The 21,291-nt window shown below is 48.2% G+C and overlaps 1 protein-coding gene across 1 annotated transcript; it reads right to left on the reverse strand.

The window, feature by feature from the left end:
* Positions 1 to 2,646: 2,646 nt before the first annotated feature.
* Positions 2,647 to 20,919, reverse strand: NR2E1 (nuclear receptor subfamily 2 group E member 1). The gene is made up of 9 exons (XM_071439262.1): positions 20,144 to 20,919; positions 15,028 to 15,173; positions 14,220 to 14,307; positions 13,710 to 13,945; positions 12,214 to 12,360; positions 7,414 to 7,510; positions 6,879 to 7,028; positions 6,509 to 6,614; positions 2,647 to 4,121 (listed from the first exon to the last, which is right to left on the reverse strand). Exons 1-9 carry the CDS (start codon positions 20,166 to 20,168, stop codon positions 3,959 to 3,961), a joined length of 1,158 nt encoding a protein of 385 aa, XP_071295363.1. The 5' UTR covers positions 20,169 to 20,919; the 3' UTR covers positions 2,647 to 3,958.
* Positions 20,920 to 21,291: the final 372 nt, after the last annotated feature.

A 21,291-nucleotide genomic window follows, 5' to 3' on the forward strand; every position in this document is an offset into this window, starting at 1 on the left:
GGGAAAAGGGTACCTTTGTGCCTGGCATGAGAAGCATCAATCCAGCTTCAACTAGGTAGTGAAAACTATGCCATCCTATAGAAAAAGGAATGTTTACATAATTTATATTATGACATCATTCCTAGTTTAAAATAGCTCTGCTCTACAAATAGACTTAGGAACATAAAGTCATACAAGTCTGGTGTAAGATGTGATCGTAGACCACAGACCAGCATTGTGCTGCTTTGACCACTGGTGCAATGTAGGTGCTGGATGGCGGAACTGCAGTTCACAGGCAGCACTGCTGAAGTTGTCTTTTATATGGGAAGGAAGTGAGCTAGAGAAGCTTCTTTAGTCTTCAAAATATGACATGGAAGTTGCCTGTCCAGATGCTCTTGACAGCAGATTCCAGGATATTCTAGCAGCAATCTGCTCTAGAGTTTTGTGCTATTTGGTAGCTATGTATTGGCTTAGACTCAGCCCTGCTGCTTTTTTCCTTCTTATGACACTTAATCTCTGTAAAGAGCATCCTAGAACTTTCTGGCAAAATTAGTAGCTTCTTTTAACTAAGACCATTAACCTCATTTATGGAAATCTGAATGTAAAAGACTGAAGTGACAAGGCGGTGGTGGCTGGCTGAATTACACATAGTACTATTGATTAGCTGCACTGAATAGATAGATGTTTGAAAAATTGCTCTGCATAATTTAAATTTAGGTGGAAACCTCATACTTAACTGGGACTATGCTGATTCTCTCTAACTGTTCTATTCATGAAACCAAAGACCAAAACCAACAGTCCATTTGCAGCCCAGGGCTATCGCTTTTCAAGATGTTTTTGATAATGTAAATAATTTCTGAATTTCTCTCTCCTTGTTGAATCACCCCTAAAAGTTGAGTTATTCTTGAAAAGAGGGAAAGAAGGATTAAATATATTGAAGTTTCATTATGTAGGTTTAGCTACAGAGTAAGTTATTTTTCTTCTCTCAAATGTTATTTTCTGAGAAGCTTCTTTCAGAAATCAAAGTAAATGCCACATCTTAAACCTGAAAGATGATGACACAATCTCTATCATTTGCCATGAAAGAAAAACTAAAATATTTAAGCTGAAGAGGGAAAAGCTGCGTGCTTGATGTCAAAGTATTCCTATTTTCAAAGTGAGGACTTTGGAGCGTTAGTCTCAGAATGACAGGGCATTTGCATAGCACTCTGGGATCTCACCTAGCCTTAAGTCCTTCAAGGCTAGCTAGAGACCCTAATCCTAGTGTGGTGTAACTGGTTGTGCTTCAGTGCAATGTGCAGCAGTGGGAGCAAGACACAGTCTGAGATTAGCTGTGCCTAAACCATAGGGACCTGGGCCTTGTCCCAGCTTGTGAGTCTGCTCTGCAGCTGGGCCAGGTCTTGCAGGTGAGAGGATGAGATATGGGTGTGGTCCCATCGCCCTGCCTGCTTTGCCAGTACTCTCTGTCTTGTCCTCTGGCCTGGGCAACAAGGGACTGCAGCAAACTGCAGGGTGTGATTGCCTGGTTGCCTAGCAGGGTGGATGTAGTTCATGCTTATTGCTGCTCTGGGACAGCAGCATGAATCTTGCTGAAATGAATGTTCTGTGATGGATTCTGTGCAGCACTGGGTTTTACTTCTCTAGCTCATAGACTAAATTGCCACAGAGTTGGAGAACTGCAATTGATTTTTCTACCCTACTAGATTCTTTTCAGTGTAGACAGCAGAAGATAGTTGGAAATTATTACAGATGCAGGAAGAATGAATTATAAACAGTTTGTTAGTTTCTTTCTAAGAATGCACTCTGCCCTATGGTAAGTGCATTTTTAAGTGCTCCAAGCTAGTTTGTATAGAAGATACTTTGAGGTCCCACAGCCTGTGACTCATCTTGTGTATTTATGGACTGTCTGTCTTGGAAAAGATAGAATGTGAGACCCAGCAGACTGCAAATGGAAGAGAGCTGGGGTTAAAACTTTGACCTCTGAAACATGTGAGATTTTTGAGCTTGGAGGTCAGCAGAGCTAGGATTTCACTTGTGACCTGTATTCCTTGACACTGCAAACCAGTGAGCCATCAATACACACTGTATATTTCTACCTGTCATTTTAGCATGCATAGTTCTTCAGTTACTCACTGCCATATGAACAATGCATTTCCCTCCTACAATTGCCAAGTTGTTGTGTTGATTAGGAGTTGTTTCCCTCTTTTTTTGGTGTGATTATGCAGTTAGACACCTTAATAAAACCTCAGTCTTTTTAATTGAAGCGGTGCTTTTGTACTCATCACCTTTTGTTAGCTGCACAGTTCACTGGTACTAAAAATTGTAATAACATGCAACAGAAGGCACATACTAGACCTCTGATGCACTTAGTGTTGTATCCTAGAAAAAGCTGCCTGTCACCTTCTTGAGAAAGAAGGTGGTATTTATTTGGCAGCTGGTATTTATTTGGATTAGAGAAAATAGCTCCATGTAGGATCTCACAAGGCAGGATCACCTAAGCTACTCCTTTAGTGTTTGTCTAATCTGTTTTTAAAAACCTCTGATGATGGAAACTCCACAGAATCTAGGACAATCCATTTTAGTAAAGAATACTTCTATTCCCTGGTAAGTAGGGGACAGTGAAAGAAGCTGATTAAGGACAACGGTTAAAAAAATAGTGGAAATTAATTTAAATTCAATATATTTTTATTCTTTGTAAATACAATGAGTACAACTTTTTAACTTCACAAATCGGTTAATCCACTTTGTACAGGAAAAGTTTTACTCATTCTATGATAGTTCAAGTGCTGATCTTTCTCAGTGCTAGTTCCTAATAACAAATCAAATTTTGAAAAGTACAGCAGCTATCTTTAAATGTTTTTTCTTTCTACATTATTCGTACATCAAATAAGCAGCTTATAACATTTTTGTGTGTGAGAGGGTGTAGGCGAACAAGGCTTCAAAATTAGAACCTGGAGTTTTCTAAAAAGGCATTGGAGACTTTTGGAAATTGTTAGCATTGTATCAGTCAACAACCTTTATTTCTTTGAAATAAAATTCCTTCCATTGATTTTTTTATAGTCATTTCATTTCTCTGCACATCTCATTGACAAAGAGTTTGGCCACCGTTGCCTTTGGTTTCAGCACTGTGCCAACGGGACAGCCAGCAGATCACTGAAGCGGTCATCTCCATTGTATTTGGTTTTGCTGTTTTAGTCTTCCTTTCTTGTGTTGTCTCTTTTCAGGTGTGGGTGGGGGTGTGTGGGTGGGTGTGTGGGTATGTGTGTTTGAATGTATGTCTGTGTGTGGAAGAAGGGAGGGAAGGTCGGGAAGGAAATGTATAAAGCTCTTCTGTCTTTGAGATGTTAACCGAACAAATTGTGGTGACATCTGCATCGAAGATCACCAGTTCACTTTGTAGGAAGAATGGAGCTGCCGTCATAAGCTACCTTTTAATCAGTTCTGAAGGCCACTTCATGATGCATTATAGCAGAAGCAATGTTTTGGTAACTTGGTCTCAAATGTTGCCTATCGTATTAAAAACATTTTCCCAACATAGGCTACTTTTAAAACAATTCTGAAGGCCACCACATCTTGTGTTACAACAGAAGCCAAGTTTGGTCACCCGGTTCCAAATACTGAACAAGCTAAAGTACCTTCTTTCACATTTTGTCTCAGATCTGCCAGTTGAATGAGAGAATAGCAGAGTCTTTGTTAACTATGACTGGCATCTGAATTGCCTCCATCCTGTAGTAACAGGAATAGCAGCCAAATTCCAACCACTTTCACTTTTTCTGTAGAACAAAGCATTCTCTCCATGATCTAAATCACTCTGTTCAGAGCAGCAGAATCATATCTACTGGGGTATTTTTGTCAATGAGTTTAAGGACTAAACATTCCCAGGCTTATGCTTCCTGTAGATTTTGTTAGTTGAGGCTTATTCTCCATAGATAAAAGTTCTTCTCAAACTGTCCATCCTGATTGTTTCTTTTAAGGTAATTTATATGTCACTGGATTTGTACATATCTGAAAGCAGTCTTGTAATTGGTACATTCCCAATGGTCTTTTTGAAAAACACTTCTTCTATTGTAGATGGACTAATTGAACGTAAAGCTGGTAAAAGCAATAGAAGTTTTCCAAAACGACAGGGTTGTGTGGGATACCTAGAGGCAGAGAGAAAAAGAATTTCATTGAAGTTTTAAAGTATTTTTTCAAAGGAAGGACTTTATTTTATAGAAAAAGACCAATATTTACTAAATTTCACAGGTGATGCTACCTATGTGTCCCAGTTTGAGAAAAATTTTGGAGGAAACGCCAAGCTCAACCTAAGTGCAGTCTGCATGGTCTAGATTGACTCAGAATCTAGTGGGATACTATTGTCACCCCAGGACAACTGTGCCAAAACCCTGTGTTTTATACTTGTGTGAGCAACAAGGTTGACTCCAAGGAAAACTCTCTGTGGAGGTCAGCAGAACACGGGACAAGCTTTCTGAGTTTTGTTTAGCTCCTTTGTTCATTCCCCTAGAGCAGTAGGAATACAAAAACTGGACCTGCTCTGATGTGTCCCTCATACAGCAATGTTCTCAATGCAATACAGGGAAGAGCTTGAGCTGAAGTAACTGCCCTGTCATTTGAAGTACAGTTTAGAACTAGCTGGATTGTCATGGTAATCACCCCCTTTTGGTTAGCAGATACATTGTATACCAATTGACATTTGTAGAGTTTTTGTTAAAGAAGTTGTGCTTTTCCCCAGGTAATGTGTTTGTGTATAGGATGTTTTCTGTCCTTTCTCCCAGCTTTTGAAGCCAGCACAGCACAGGATGTGCATTTTTAGCTGTGCTTATGCTGTCTTTACAACAGTGATTCTCAAACTTCTGCTTACAGAGGTCTCCCTAAAGGGAAGTGTAGGTTGTTTGGAGAAACATGCTGCTTCCCCAGACTGCCCTCCCTTGCATCCTCTTGAGAGGAACTCCACTGGGATCAAAGGGCTGATACTGCAGTGATATTGGCAGGAGGGTAAATTCAAGCCTGAGGATGAAACACACAGGCTGAAAGCCCTCTCACAAGGGAGTCTGAGTGAGAGTCCTGTCAGTGGACTGCACATTTCCCTTGTAAAAGGATATTGTTTACAACATGCACTGGGTAGCACAGTATCTAAATACTTCTGGCGGCACAGAAATACTGTGGAAAAGTTGATTCCTTGGAAGGGAAGATGTGGCTATATATTCCTCCCTGGCACCTCTCTCTAACAGGCCCTGTCTCACTTAAGGTCTCCAGGGAGCAATATTCATGAAAAAGGCCTTCCTTAAGAATAGGAAGAGACCACTATGCAGCAGTTCCTCTTTTTGCTCTGAAGCAGCCATAACTGGATGGAATTTGCATTTTTACTTCCATCCCCAGTGCAGGCCATTGCCTGTAGACTAATAAAAGTGCTTCAGAGACTGCTACCATCTAATCTCTGATACTAATAGGGCTTCTGCCTGACAGAGCTACTATGACAGAAAATCAAAGTTTCAGAGGGAAAAAAATGTATAAAAGTTCCTCTTCCACTGCTCCATCTCCAAATGTTTTAGTCTCATGGACTTCCACTGCAACTAAAGGACTTTGCTGCAGCACCATAATGGGATTCACAAATTCTGGGGTTTTCATTTGAACCTGACCACAAACTCCGGGTGACATCTTGGAAGAGCCACTTAAGCTCCTTGTGTCCTGATTTCTGTGTCTGCAAAATGGAGGAGGTTATATGGGAACTGGAGATCATGTATGAAAGGCACTCATACCAACTGAGATGCAATGTTTTGAGCATCACTTTTAGTGGTATTTGATTGAATAAAACATAGAGGAAATTTAGCCCTCTGAACTGCAAAATGTTGCACAGCCATTATCACTTCCCAGAGGAAGAGCTCTCCTTTTAACACCTTTCTCTTTGTTTAAAAACACCCATGTGCTGGAGCACACTTGAAGAGGAGCAACAAAGGTGGTTAAGGGTCTAGAGCACAAGTCCTGGTTAAGGGTGTAGAGCAACAGCTAAGGGAGCTGCAGTTGTTTAGTCTGAAGAAAAGGAGGCTGAGGGGAGGCTTTATCACTCTCTACCTGAAAGGAAATTGTAGTGATGTGGGTTTTGGTCCCTGCTCCCCGTCACAAACAATAGGACAAGAGAAAATGGCCTCAAGTTGCACCAATGGAGGTTTAGTTTGGATATTAGGAAAAATTTCTTTCCCAAAAAGGTCGTCAAGCATTGGAACAGGCTGCACAGGGAAGTGGTGGAGTCATCATCCCTGAATGTATTTAAAATGTGTACATGTGGCCCTTGGGAACATGATTTATGGTGGACTTGGCAGTGTTAATGGTTGAACTGAATAATTTTAAGGATCCTTTCCAACATTTTCTATGGTTCTATTTCAGAAATCCCAGCAGGCTGGCAGCCAATGTATACTCTCCGTAGCAGCCTGGTCCCCATTTCAGTCAGTGCAAATGCCACCTTGTGTGCAAGGAGAGCAGGATTTCACCCCTCCACCTGCCAGAAGCACTGGCAGAAGACACCACTGACCTGGTGTGAATGTAGCTGTTCAGGGTGAGCTGGGCTTCGTCTTGAAGGGCTGCTATGGCAGCAGCATTTCGGAAACTCCTCAGTTCAGAACCACTGTGTGTGGGCACTGGAAAGCAGATCAGTTACTAGTTCAGCTTGACTCTTGGGTGGATCAAAACAGTTCAGCTAGTGCTATCAATGGAAATTAAACGTTCCCATTAGTTCCCCAGCACTCCACTGTCAGCCCTTTCAAAATGCAGCAGTGACTATTGGAATTCAATACAGGGAAACCTACTGGGTGATTCAAAGCTATGCCTGGTTCAAAACATCACTTTAAAGCAGCAACCTCATAGTTATCAGACCAGACAAGTGAGAGATCCTTTCTGCTTACCAGCTTTAAAAGTGACAATGCATTTGAGACAGGCAAATTCAGTAGCATCTAGTCGAAGTTGTCTAAATCTAGCCACAACCTCCTGTAAGGCCTGTATTTCTGAAATAATTTTATTCAGCTTCTGAGAATCTGTATTGTCACCGTTCATGCCTGAAACAGAAACAGATGAAATAAATAATATTAAAGGCATTTGCTTTATTTCATATTGATTTCTGACAAAATCCTCTGTATCAATGTCCTCTCTATTGTCACACTTGTCTATCTGGTTCCATGTAAACTGACTATATTGTATGAAAGTTAATATAAAATCTTCTCTTGGATGATAACAAACACAGTAATTTGCATTTAAATGACAATGCAAGCAGTCATGAATACAACAAAACAACATTATTTGCATTTAAATATAGATTTATAAATGACAGGTATGCTCTATTGTTCAGTAGGAATTTGTTATTCTTTACATGTTGTTCTTTTTTCAGTAATGTATTTTTATGGTAATTTTTGTAACAAAGTCATTAAATTGTGCAATTCTTACCAGATACAGCCAGTAGAGTGTTAGCATCAACTGGAATGGCCCATTGTGCTATTCCTAGAACAAACAGTTCTCTCCAAGCATCTTCCAAAAGCATCAGCTGTCATATAATAGATGTACAATATAACATAGTGTATAATTTATAGATTTATAAACAATTTAAATATGTAAATTTCTGTTATTTTAAAAACTACTTTAAATGCCTGTCATGGTATTTCCCCCACAGCATTCATTAGCTCTTCTCTTAGCCTTTTGAGAAGGTGTCTAGAAAAAAGTCTATGCATTGTAGAAAAACACTGAGGGTTGGCTCTCTGTGCACCATGTTGTGGACCAAAAGGGAAGAGAAAGAAAGAGAGAATTCTTTTCCCAGAGCATTTGCTCACAACATGAACACACCTGCTTTCTCAGCATGGTATGTGTTCTCTTCTCCTCCCCCTCAGCACTTATACAGCTGTTCTAGGACAGGCCTTTCCTCTTGATCTCTGGGGATTACACTCCTTTCCCTCCAGAAGGCAGGATTTTGTGAAGAAAAGCCTGGATAGCATCCTGGATCAGTGTAGGGAGCAGTGCTTTAGAGCACACATCCATCTTATAACCCCTTCCTTACTAAGCCACTCTCTATATCTGTCAAGCACAGCATCTGAACACACGAACATCAGTGTCACTTGTTTTTCTGTTTTTTTGCTTAAAATCACTCAGAAATTCCAGGCACTAAAAGCTGTTTCCTTTCAGAGATGTGAATATCCAGGCACCTATGCTGACAGCATTGCTAGTTCTCTGCAGTTTTTGCACATTGCATGTCTGGATGGAGGATGTGTTTTTCTCTGTTTTCCCTGAGGCAATGCTTGTGATTTCCCTGAAGAGGCAGCGGTGCATCTGAAGAGGAGACAAGACTTCTGGAAATGCAGACTGGCAAAGCCAGAACAGACATATTTAGTCTTGAGGGCATCTGTGGCTTGTTAGATTGTTAGCTTAGACCAACTCTTAAGAGAGGATTGGAGGACCTCTGGTTCAGCTGAAGTGCATGGCCAAAGGGCACGTGGTGGTGTGTACATGTTGCTGAGACCTTGTGTCACAAAATAGGGTGGGAGAGATTTGAAGGGGTGAGAACTGTAGTGGGCTCAGAAGATACCTTCTAGCAGCTCCATGCAGTGAAAGCAGATTGCCCAAAAAAAATGAAGCCACCAAACCAGAACTCCAAAACCTGCAGTCATTGATGTTTCTATGGTCCCTGAAACTACCAGCAGCTTAGCTTCTTAGGAAAAGAGGAAGGAGGTTATTTGAAGTATGTAAAGAGTCTGTAAAGAAGAGCAAAGTAAAAAAAGATGCTGTACCAAATGAATGATGATATCCTTGGAATCAGGTATGTGAAAGTAGTGGGTGATACAGAAAGCATCCATAACAGCAAATCCTTCATCTATGTGCAAACTCTTAACAATACTGCTATTCAGGACAGTGTTACTTGTTGCCAGCCACTAGTACACCAGGCAATGGACAGAAACTGCACAGGAAATTATACCTGAATATGAGGAAAAACTTCTTTACTGTGCACCAAGAACTGGAACATGTTACCCAAAGTGGTTGTAGAGTCTCTCTCAGTGGAGATATTTAAGAGCTGCCTGGACACAGTCCTGTGCCATGTGCTCTGTGATGACTTTGCTTAAAGCAGGGAGGTTGGATCAGGTGTGATCCCTTCCAACCTGATGCCTCCTGTGATTCCATGATTACAAGTTTTAAACCATCCTGTTCCAATCTGAATTCTCAACTTGTCACTGCAGGGTTATGTCCATTTCATGCCTTTTTGCCCTGTGTGCTTTGTGGAACTTCTCCATAACCTAAGGGAATTGTGACAGGAAGGTACTCGTGTCTCTGCATACAGTTGCTGTTTGAAACACTTACACTGGATTTCACAGTACCAAAAACTGCCCAGATTATTGCCTGAAATGGAGACGGGCAGGGAGTGCTGTGTCTGGAGTGTGGTGCCCATCTCATCATTCTTCTGAGAGCAGATGAACCTGCTCTAAAGTTTCCTAACCACTGCAGCCTGCAAACCCAGTTGCTCCTCTGGATAATCCCACCTGATGGATGTGCAGGTGTCTGTATGACATAGAAAATGATTTGCCAGCCTTTCATTTGCTTTTGTCATTTGCTTTCATTTGCTCTTTTTTTGTCATTCATTCATGCAGATACAATGGCAATGAATGGTGGTTCCTCGAAGATATCAATTTCATATTTTTTTTCCCACTAAGCCTTTAAAGTCAGAAGACTTTAGAAATAAGAGACTATTCCAACAGCAAAAGCTTTTTTCATGCCTATGCATAAGTCTGTAAAACCACCAATTAAAATAATTCATGCTGAAGTCATACTCAGCCCTCTTTCTTCAAAGAAATAACAAATACCCGGCTTTCTGAACAACTGGTTTTGCTTCTTAATCAACCCCATCCTTGCTGTGACCTTTTGCTGGGGACCTGCATTGGGCCAACCTGTCTTACAGGTAACGTGGGCAGGTGTGCAAGCCAGCAGCACTAGAAGCATGGCATTCTTTGTTGTGTGGTTTCCAGTTCCAAATGGACTTATCTGTATGAATCTAGGGAAGGGACACAGCCTCTGTCTTACCAGAGGTAAAAACGCAGCAATGCTCAGACTTGTGTTTTATCAGCAAATTGGTTTCTATTTATTTCCCTGCCTCCAAGGTAAAACTGCCCCAGAGGTCTGAAATTACAGTGCACTTGCCTTTTTTAGAAGAGCACAAAAAAAAAAGCAAAATTCAGGAAAATATTTTAGTTTCTCCGCAGCCAGATGTCAGGGATACCAAAAGAGAAATGCAGACATTTACAGCTGGGTCATTGTCAAATTAAATAAAGCGATAGTAATGTTATAAAAAAATCAACTGTGTGATTATTCATTAAATAAGGTGATTAAAATCAGAATTATTTCTTCTCCAGCTCTCTTAAGTATGACAGGGGAATCATGCAGGAAGAGGCCCAAATCAAAGCTTTTGAGCTGAGCAGCTCTGAGTTTTGAGGAAGCTGACTTGCAATGAGCTACAGCAAGTGAGAGTGATGTTGAGCAAAGGCTGGGTTTTTAATATGTTCCTCACTAAGATTAGTCCCTGCTATGAAAGTGAAAGAGGTAGTGGGTTATTTAATGGGAGCACTGTGGTGCCTATGGTAGGTAAGCAGGCTGTGCTTGGTCACACACCAGGGAGATCTCCCCTGCTTGCAGATCCTGCTGCCTCCTCCTCTGCACACGAACAGAGATGATGGTGTGGGAAGTGCCTCCCTGTTATGTCAGATAAACCCTTTGCCTAGGGAGCCTCCTGTGGACATCACTGGTCCAGAGATGGACCCAGTCTGCTCCTGTGTGCTGGGGCTGCTGCTGGAGCAGCGCACCTGCTTCTTGTCCCTGACACTTGAGCCTGTTTCTTTGGTTGCTCACTGTGACAGACCCAGTGCTCCACAGGATTAGTGGCAGCAGAAGACACAATTAGAGAGCAGCAGGATGCCACTCTGGGATTCTTGTCTTCCTACTGGCATATGTGACCTTCCAGGCCCTATCTCATCTCTCCCCTCATCCTCACTGCATAGCAGGACAGCAGGTAGAGCTCAGCAGCATTCCTCTTTGACTAATTTCACAACAAGGATTCCAAGATGTGGGTTTGGTGCTAGAAAATAAGCATTTTTATATACCTTAGCTTTATAACACTTTGTGATTATCATTATTTACCTTTAGATTGAAAACATTATTGGTTTTCTAGGAAGCTCTTTTCTTGTAGCTCAAAATACATATTTGCATATCAACTGCAACACTTGTAATGTGCTTCTGGGGAGAGGAACTAGTTCCTCTGATGACTGCTATGTAACATCTATGGCACAGTTTTTCTAGTTACCATTTTGGTAAATTAGCTCAATCATATCAAAGTAATAGATGTCTTTTATGATTGGAGCTTTGTGTAGATTTCCACCCTTCCATTTTACAATTATCTGATTACTTTTTTAAAAATTGGTGCATTATACAAAGCACACTGAGTCCTCATCAAGAATCAAGTCATTAAGAAATTGTTTCATCTTTTATGGTTCACCTATGATTTACTTGAGGCAAAGGGAAATTATCATAGAAGAAAACAAAACATATTAGGGAAGATTTTAATTAATGGTAAAAAATATTGGAGGCTGGCCAAATACTGCTTCCACCATATTGATGTAATTGTAAGCCAAGGTGAATAAGGAAAAAATGTTGTCTGTGTATATAGTTGAGAGGAGAGGAGAAGAAGAGGAGGAGGAGAAGGAGGATGAGGAGAGGAGGGGGAGGAGGAAGAGGAGGAACTGGTGGAGGAGGAGAATTGGTCTTCAGAAACAACTTCAGTCATATCCTGAGAGCATAAACTTAACTAAGCATTTATCATCCCTAAATAGCAAAGTAAGATGCTATTTCCCATTTTATGGAAGGAAAAGTTGTCCTACAAGTAGAAAAGCAGTTTGGGCATACTAAGTTTGGTCTGCAGCCTGATGATTTCTCCTCTAGCACTTGTCCTTCCATAATATTAGTTTTATGTTAGATTCCTTTTTCCCAGATTTTCTTGATTTTTCACTTGCTTCATGAGATAAAAGTTGGAGGAAGGCAGTTTCTAAATCACTGCCTGGTTTTCAGGGACAGACTGAAACACTGCACTGAACTTCAGAGCCGCTGAACTCCATTATGGATTTCAAAGTCTAGGGCTGGAAGTCCAGGACCCAATGTGAAGTCTGAGCCTTCTTTAATAGGCAGGCCAGGCCGTTGCCACTCCCACTGCCACTGCCTTACCTGGTCTTGTAAGGACAAGGTGGAGAAGGCTGGGACACTTTTGGCCCACTTGATGCTCATGAACAGAAGTCTGGCTGCTGACTCGCAGACGGATTCAGTGGCCACTTCGTACAGATACATCGGGGTGCCGTTGACTTCATGTGGGTACTAATGTCAAAGAGAAAATAAAGCCATTTCATACAGTGCCACCAAGGCAGCCTGGTCTTCCTCTCCCCTACATCCAGTGCTCCTGCTCATGACCAACACAGAGTGTTGAGAGTGCACTCTTGTGTTCTGCAAGCAGAGGGCATTGCTTGCAGTGGGCTCACTTCAAACTGCTCCTTGCTGCTTATCCATGTGGATGAGCTGTACTAAAGAAACTGTTCAGAGCAGGAGTTTGAAAGGAGAATGAAATTATTGCATCAGAAGGGAAAAAGTGTACCAAAATTATGTGTCATGCTTTACTCTGTTACACAAATAGAACACCTCTGATAGGAGAGTTAGAAGAATAAAAATTCAATTAACAACATGTAGTTTGTAACCTTGCTTCAGAAGCTGATTTAGCATTCCAGCCCTGCTCAGCAAAGCAGTAAATATTCATTTAGCCTAAACCTTCATCTTGTTCCCTGACTGCAACAGGTTGTAAGTAGATGCACAGAGCCAAGCATAACTATTTAGAGGCTGTGTAGGGTTTGAATGGAGTTATGTTTTCAAGTGTGTGCTACATTTTCTTGCCAAATAAATTATGATTCAGCATTTTTTAAAATTACCAGATGTCAGGGATACCAAAAGAGAAGTGCAGACATTAAAAACTATAATGTTGTGACCACATTTATGATGGGTTCTGCCAAGCTATGTACCAGCTCTGAAAATGCAGAACTATTTAAGCAGTTTCTTCTGTGATTTTCTAGATGCTGTGAAGACACAAAATGCCATTGCAAATGGGCTAATGAAAAACATCACATTTCAGCTAATTCCTGTGCAGTTGAGGCCACAGCAGTGCTTCCACTGGGCTGCTCAGGAAATGTCACAACCAAGAAGTGCAGAGAGCCAGCTTAGCCAAGTTTGAGTTTTGTGTCTGTGGGGACAAGCTGCAGGCTTTGGTCAGTACACAAAGTACTTTCTGAACTACACCACCATGGAGACTGGCATTTCTCTGAAGAAAACTCATTCACAGGGATTGCATTCCTTGTGAAACAAGGTCTGAAACTGACTTGTGGATGGGCTCCAGGCAGGAAAAGCATTTCTGCATCCATGAAGGTATAAGAATGCGTGAGACAGGGTTTGTATGGAGCAGGTTATCAGCTGCTGCTCCTGCTGCATATCTCTTCTCCAGAGGGATTGCACCTCATCTCCTCACAGCCTTTAGGGGTGTAACAAAAGTCCCCACCACAACCCACAAAGCCTCAAGCCTTGCTGTTTGCCATGTCTACCCCAGAGGCAGGAAGGAGCCGACAGGTTGCAGGCACCTCAGCAGCAAGGTTTGCAGCCCGCGGGGGGCCAGGGCAGGGGCTGACCTTTGGGGTGGGCTGTGCCAGGCCCACCAGAGCCTGTCTCTCCGGGGTGCCGGTGACAGCGGCCAGCTCCAGGCCATGGGGCTCCAGCTGGGAGACGGCGGTGAAGAAGGCGGGTGCCGGCAGGGCGGCGGCGGGGAAGTGCGGGGCTCCGCCGCTCTCCTCCTTGTGCCCGCGGAAGTAGAGAGCCACCTGCTTCCGAATCGTCGATGTCCGGGGGCCCCGCTCGTGCTGCACCGCTGTGGGCACCAAAGAGGGGCGAGACAGTCACCACTGGGTGCCCCGCGCTGCTCGACCGGCCCTCCCTCCCTCCCTCCGTGCAATTTTCTGAGGCCAGCCCTGTGCCCCCCGCCCGAGGGGTGCCTGGGGAGAAGTGTCCGAGGGTGCCGCAGGATGGGAGGGTCATTCGGGGCCGGGCCAAGGAGACACCGGAGTGACACAGCGCTCCTCAGTTCAGAGCAGCTCCCTCCGGCTGCCCCACCACCCCAGCCCCGGGAGAGGGGGAGCAGGTACCATCTTTGTTCATGTTGACCTCCAAGCACTTCTTCAGCCGGCAGGCTCGGCACTGGTTCCTGTGCGTCTTGTCCACCGGGCAGCCTCCCTGCAACACAGCCAGCCGTCGGGCCGGGGGCAGCAGCGCCCACCCCGCCGGGCCCGGGAGGCGTGGAGGGGCCGGCCCTGCGTGCGCCGTGCCGGGCCGTGCCGGGCCGGGCCAGGTGCTCGGCCTCGGGACAGGGCGGGCCGGGCGGGGCGGGCCGGGCCGCCTTCAGCACCCGAGACAGCGACGGCGGCACCGCCCCCTCGGGGCTCCCGCTGCACCGCGCATCCCTCCGCGATCCCAGCCTCACATCCCCGCGGGGACGCTCCCGGAGTGGGAAGGAGAGCGGCCGGAACAGAAGGGGAAAAGCGGGGCTGCCTCCGCCTGGGCGCGGGCACGACACCGGGCGGCGTGTAAACCCGTGTTTGTCCATCGCCTGGCTGTGCTGTGCTGAGGCTCACCGGGAGGCCGCCCCTCTCTGTCCTCCCGTACCCAGGCGATGTGCTGGCTCTGCCGTCCCCCTGCCCGCATCCCTCTTTCTCCCTGCGCATCTCCCCCATCCTCTCCGGTGGGCTGGGGCGGGGGGACGTGCAGGGGGACGCGGGCTGGGGCACCCCGCGCCCGGCCTCGGCCCGGGACCCGGCAAGGGAGGGTGAGGCTGCGCGGCTGCTGCATCTCTTGCTGCGGGAGTCTCTCTGTTGGTGGGGCAGGGGCAGTGCGAGCCCCTGGGGAAATGCAGGGTAGGGGGTGCAGGCGGTGAGGGGGCTAGGCTGCTGCTGGTACCTGATTTCCTGATTTGCAAACATAGGTCCTATTCCTCCTGATGCTCCTCTTGAAAAATCCTGAGCACCCATCGCAGGCGTAAACCCCATAGTGCTTTCCGGAGCTGCGGTCCCCACACACTTTGCAAGGGATGTCTAAAATGCGACCTGAAAGCAGAGAAGGGAAAGAGGGAGAGAGAGAGCTCTCAGCAATCTGACCTCCGGAGGGATTAGCCCCAGAGCCGCAGTACAAGCAAATAATGAAGTGATTTTATAGCCAACTTTCTTTTCCTTGAGCAAGTGTCAGTTTTCTACAATGAGCATTATTCATGCCCCGCTACGTTTATTTGGATCTTCTATAATCGCCAAGACCCATTTTGGAAGGGAAGATTACAGCAGCGGGAGCAGCAGTCTTGCCTGCGAGAAGTGAGGATGAGGGGGAGGGGAGGGAACTCGGGGGGTTTGGTGAGGGGGGTGTGTGTTTCCCTGGCTTTCTGGCACTCGGCAAACAGGACGGCACTTTCCCTGGGCAGGAGAGCAGTCAGGAGACCGATGCACAAAATAAACCAAACCAAAACAAAATAAAATGATCGGGAAGCCAAGCAACCTCCTCTCCCCGCTAGCAACCCTGGCGAAAGGGGGCTGATTTTCACGGCAGGGAAGGCGTGCCATTTTCTTCACCCCAAAACCTGCAGCAAAACTTTCCGCCTCTGTTTTGTGCGCGGAGGAGCGAGCGGACCTGTGAGCCCGGCGGGCGGGCAGTGTCCCCCCGTCCCGCTCCGCTCCGCCTCGCCGCTGCCCCCGCTCCGCCGGGCGCTGCCTTCGCTCCGGCTTCCACTAGAACTGCAAATACTCTCAGGGAGGTGTAAAAACTCGTACAGAGACGATTGCAGCCCCGTTTAAGAAACCCGCCAAAACCCCGCTCGGCTTCTGCCTTTTCTTCTTTTTTTTTTCTTCTCACTTCTGCTGTTTCTGTTTCTTTTTCTTTTTCTTTTTCTTTAATTTTTTCTTTTATTTTCTTTTCATTTTCATGTTTCTTTTCCTTTTTCTTGCTCTCTTTTTCTTTTTACCTTAATTTTTTCTTTTCTTTTTATTTCATTTTCCTTTCCCTTGTTTTCTTTTTCTTTTTCTCTTCCTTTTCCTTGTTTACTTTTTCTTTTTCCTTCTATTTTTTCTTTTTTTAAATTTCATTTTCCTTTCCCTTGTTTTCTTTTTCTTATTCTTTTCCTTTTCCTTGTTTACTTTTTCTTTTTTCTTTAATATTTTTCTTTTCTCTTCTCTTCTCTTCTCTTCTCTTCTCTTCTCTTCTCTTCTCTTCTCTTCTCTTCTCTTCTCTTCTCTTCTCTTCTCTTCTCTTCTCTTCTCTTTCCCTCTGCCTCAAACAGCCTTCTCCCCTCTTACCAGACCTTAAATTATAAATTCAGTCCCTCTCACCAAACCTCGGTCTCCAAACTCTAATGGAGGGCTCTCGGGGCCGCTATATTTATTTGGCAGTAGTTCAGGGACAACCCTGGCTACGGGTGGGTGAAGATGGAGAGGGAAAAGCGGCAGCGTGCGGAGCAGTGCTGGGGGGCGGGAGGGGGCGATGGAAACAGGCCGCAGGGGCTCCTCTCGCTCCCTAGAGAATTTAGGAGTCCGAGATACTTTCAGACATGTCTGCGCTAAGGTTCTAAGACAATGCCTGCTGGCAGACAATAGGGACATTAGATAAAGTGTTAACTTAATGATTTTGCCCATTGAAACTCGTTTGACTGCCTCCAATGAGCACAAGCTGCCAGCTTCTCCCCTAAATGAAACCCGACAGCTGCTATACACAACACGGCGAGAGGGACGGGGATTAGGTTAGGGACTGCGAGAGGGAGGGGTGGCGGAGGGAGGGAAGGTGGGAGGGGGGGGAGAGAGAGGTTAAAGAATAGAAAAGTTTTGCGCAATTAATAAGGAGCGCAGCTGAAGGATGCCCCCCCGCACACCACTGCCTGCGAGTAAACCGCGGCTTTGGAGCTGCAGGTAGGCGCCCGTGAGGAGGGCTGAGGCCAAGGCACGGTTTCTGGGAGTGTGTAATTACAAGCCCTCCTTGCCACCTGCCTATTGGGGCACCAGTGACCCGTCAAAAAGTGTAGCATGGGAATTCGGATATCGCACAATGCAAACGGGGGAAAGCGCCCGACTTCCCTCTCCAGTCCTTAGCATCCACGGGGAGAGAGAGGATCCACACGCACGCACACAAAGGAGGAGGAGGAGGAGGGGCAGGCTGGGGGTGGGGGCAGACACACTGAAGCGGTACGTGCGGCGGTGGTGCATCCCGGTGCCGAGCGCGGCTCTGCCGCGCTGCCCCCGCGCACCCCGTCCCGGCGCCGCTCCCCTTCCCGCGGCTCCGGGCCCGGGAACACCCGGTCCCGCACACCCGGGCCCGCCGTGTCACCGCCACCCGCCCGGGGCACCGGGCAGCCACGGGGTCCCCGCTTGCCCGGCCGGCCTGCGGTGTGGGGCGGCCGGCTCCTCTGCCGGCGCTTAAGTCGGCCAGTGGAGACGGAAAAAACTTGTGTTAGTTTTCCCCACATAGATTTTAAGTTTGGGAGCCGCTTTGGAAAAAAAAAAAATCCTATGCACTATGTAATACATATCCACACCATGCATATAAACACACGGCCCATGTACTCCTTACACGTCCCCGTATTCCTGCCGTGGATGGCGAGCACCTGGAGCACCTCACCAAACCCACACAAGCACGTTTCCAGCGGCCCGAGCAGCGTGGCCGGTCGGCTGAGCTCCGTGCCCCCGGCGAGGCGGGGGACGGGGTGGGGGGCACGGCGGAGGGAGCGGCCGGAGCCCCCCGCATCCCGCCTTTGCGGGGCCGCCCCGTCCCGGCCGCGCTCTGCCCACCCCCTCCGCCCCAGGGAGCCCCCAGCCCTGCCCCGCGGGGGCTGTTATGAGAAAACTTTCTTGCTGGGCAAAATATGAAATAAATAGACGGGTAAGAGGCAGGGCGGGGGGTGGGAAGGGAAAAATGTAAGCTTGACACGGGGTCATGCGATAACTGATTAACTCTGTTTAAAAGCGCTCCGGTTCCCCTAGGTACCGCTTCGTCTCAGAAGTTTTAGCGCTAAGAAAATGGGATTTCTGTTCAGCAGGGAAACCGTTTTGAACATCCCACGACAGGGGGTCCTTGGGGGCTTTTTTTGTGTGTCATAATTGCTTAAAGGATATATGGCAGCCCCGATTACTGTAATTACCATCAGAGGCTGTTGAAAGAAGTTAGTCTGGGCTCGGGGGACGGCGGGATGGGGTCTTGTTACCACCCAGGCAGACATCGCAGTTGACATCGCCGGGCGCCCACCGGCGGGCAGAAAAGCCAGGACGCAGCTCCCTCGCCCGGGAGCCCCCTCAGGACCCCCGGGATGATCGCCCAGGCCCTGGGACAGCCGGTCGGGCTTTTGCATGCGCTGCCGAGGCCGGCTGGGCTCGGGCCCCGGCGCTGAGGAGACACAGCGTGTTCCCGTGCCCGTGGGGTGGGACTGGGTCGGGCCTCGGGGTCCCTTTAGGGAGGTCCCCAGGGGTCGGGGGGTCACCAGTGAAAGCGGCGGCGGTGGCCGGGGGATCGCTCAGCGCCGTGGGGCCGGAGGAGCGATCCAGCCTGGCGGGTTTTCACCTCCGCAAAATGTCTCCGGCAGAAGCTCCGCCGCCCTTTGGGGACAAGACTCCCCGGGGCTGCCTGCCCCTTCCTCATCACCCAGAAACCTGCCAGGAGCCCCGGCAGGTCCCGGCGCGGCTGCCCACGGGCCCGATCCCGCTCTGGCTGCCTCGCACCACCCGGGCAGCCTGGGCAACGCAGTCGGCCGAAGCAGCCCCGGCCGACGCAGGTTTTTTAGCCCCCGTCGCCTTCCCCGGTTACCCCAGTACCTTAGCACCTCGATTACAATTTTATTCCCTTCCTCGCGGGGCAGGGGCAAAAAGATGCCGCACTCAGCCCCGCGGAGGAAGAGGGCAAACCAGCGACGCCGATGCGGCGGCAGCTCGGCCGCAGCGCCGGGGGCTCCGCGCCGCCGCCTCCTCCACGCGCGCCCTCCGCGCCGCGGCCCCCGCTGCCCCCGGCCCCGCCGCCGCGCCCCCGCCCTCCTCCCGGCTCCCCGGCCCCCGCGGACAAAGGGCGGACTCGGGTCAAAATAATGGAGGGCAGCGGCGAGGAGAAGGCCGCGGGGCTGGCGGGGGGCCGCCGGTGGCAGGTACCGAGGCGGGAGGGAGATTTGCCTCCCTTGGCCGCCACTCCGCAACCCCGGGAGCCTGCCGGAGCGCAGAGGAAATAGCTGTCCGATCCATCACTTGTCAGACATTAAATTGGATTGGGTATTTTTCCCCCCTTTGTTACTGACTCCATCCATATTACAAACTCCGAAAGTCCCATTGGGATTATACGAATTGAGCCATTCTGTACGAGCGGTTAGTCATGCTTTAAATTCCCCAGTTATGAGGTGCATGGATTTAGGATTAAGGAAAATGTGACTTTTAAGTTGTTTCTGCTTTCCTCGTTGCAGGATTATTTGTTGTAACTAGGAATGGTGTGCAAAGTATTGCATTTAAATCCTCCTTCGACTGAGTTGCTTACGCGATTCCGTGTAATTGAGTGACCGGAGTTTCAAACTCTTAAAAAGAAATCATTATGTCGCAGAAGGTTGCATAAAGCCCGTGAGAAAACCAGCACGTTTAAACGCCGAAATGCCTTTTAAACCCAAACCTTCCCCCTTCACCCCTGTGCCGGAGACCCGCACGTAACCGGCCGCGTCCCGGCGGGACCAGCCCCCTCCCCGCCGTCGGCGGAGTCGCCTTCCCGGGTGCTCGCTGCCCACGGGCTTCTGCCCCGGTTCCCAGCCCGGAAAGCCGGGGCACGCAGCTGGAAAACGGCGTTTTGTGAGCCCCAGGCCCAAACTCCATCGGGGCGACCCCGAGCCTATATATTCGTTGCCACTCCGGTTGGAAATATACACTTCTTTTTCAATTGGGCGCGGGGTGTGGGGGGGTGCAAACCCAAGCCACAACCCCCCCTCCCCTTCCTCTCCCTCCCCTCCACCTCCCGCCCCCCAGGCCAGGCTGCAGCCGGCCTCGGAACGGCTGCTCGAAGCCTCCACCGCGTTATTACCCACTTGTTGATCCCGCCGGCTTGCTCATGCTCGAAGCCCCCGTGAGTCGCTAAACTCGGGGCGAAGTGTCGGCGCCGGGGCGAGGCGGTGCGGCCCCCCCGGGGGCCCCCCTGCTCCTGCGGGCAGGTGCCTCCCTTGGGTGCTCACTGCTGGCTCCGCTGCGGGGGCCGGCACATCCTCGCCGCAGCCCCGCTCCCCCAGCGATGTCCTCCCGAGGGAAGGGAACACGCTGCGGGGACGCGGAAAGGGGGTGGGGGGCGCGGAAAAAAAAAAAAAAAAAAGTGGAGCAAAATGAAAAAAAAAAAAAAAAAAGGAAAAAAGAAAAAGAACAACGAAGTGACCCAAAGTCGGCGGCCGCCGGCTGCCCCTCTCCGAGTAGATGCTCTCGGGACCCTGGGAGGGTGCTGGGGGTGCGACTGTGCTCGCCACCGCGCTCCTGCAAGGCAAGCGAGAGCGACAGCAGCCAGGACAACAATGAGGCGAAGGAGAAGGTAGGATAGGGGAGCGGGGCTCTGCGCCGAGCGCCTCGGTGCAGCAAGCAGGGAGATCAGAGCCTGGAAAAATAATGGAAGGGGGGAAAAGGCGTCAGAGGAGGCAGTCTCTGCCTCTCAGAAACTGAATGGTATAAAAAGGGAAAGGTTTCCAGAAGTTCATTACACTGGCTGACTTCGCGCTTTGAGCTCCAGGCTTCGGCCCCTATAATATCAGCAGAGAGGCTGTGACAGGCAGCGGCGGGGAGGGGAGAGGGACGCCCCTTGCCCACTGAGCTTCCCTCGCTTTCCCCCCAACTCCTGCCGCCGCGTGACGTCACCCCGCGCTGGCAAGGGGAGGGGGCAGGGAGGGGGTTAAATGCTAATGATATTAATGAACCCCCGAGCGGCTTCCACACAAAATGCAGCGGCTGCCGAGACGATTCCGCCTCCTCACTCGCCTTGTGCCCTCGCTGTCATAAAAAGCGACAACTCCCCACCCCCCCCTCCGCAAAAAACCAAAAAACCCCCAAACCAACAAAAAAACAACAAAAACCCAGAAAAAAACCACAACAGAAGACAAAAGAAAAGCAGAAAGAACGGATCAAGATCCAGTTTCTTTCGCATTTTCCCGTGCTGAGGTGGAGCCCGCCTGCGGTTCGCCCCTGCCCTTGCCCTTGC

Source organism: Agelaius tricolor, unplaced genomic scaffold, assembly GCF_023055355.1.
Source record: "Agelaius tricolor isolate 1412-34295 unplaced genomic scaffold, bAgeTri1.0.p SCAF_1, whole genome shotgun sequence".
In the NCBI taxonomy this organism is placed as follows: Eukaryota; Metazoa; Chordata; class Aves; order Passeriformes; family Icteridae; genus Agelaius; species Agelaius tricolor.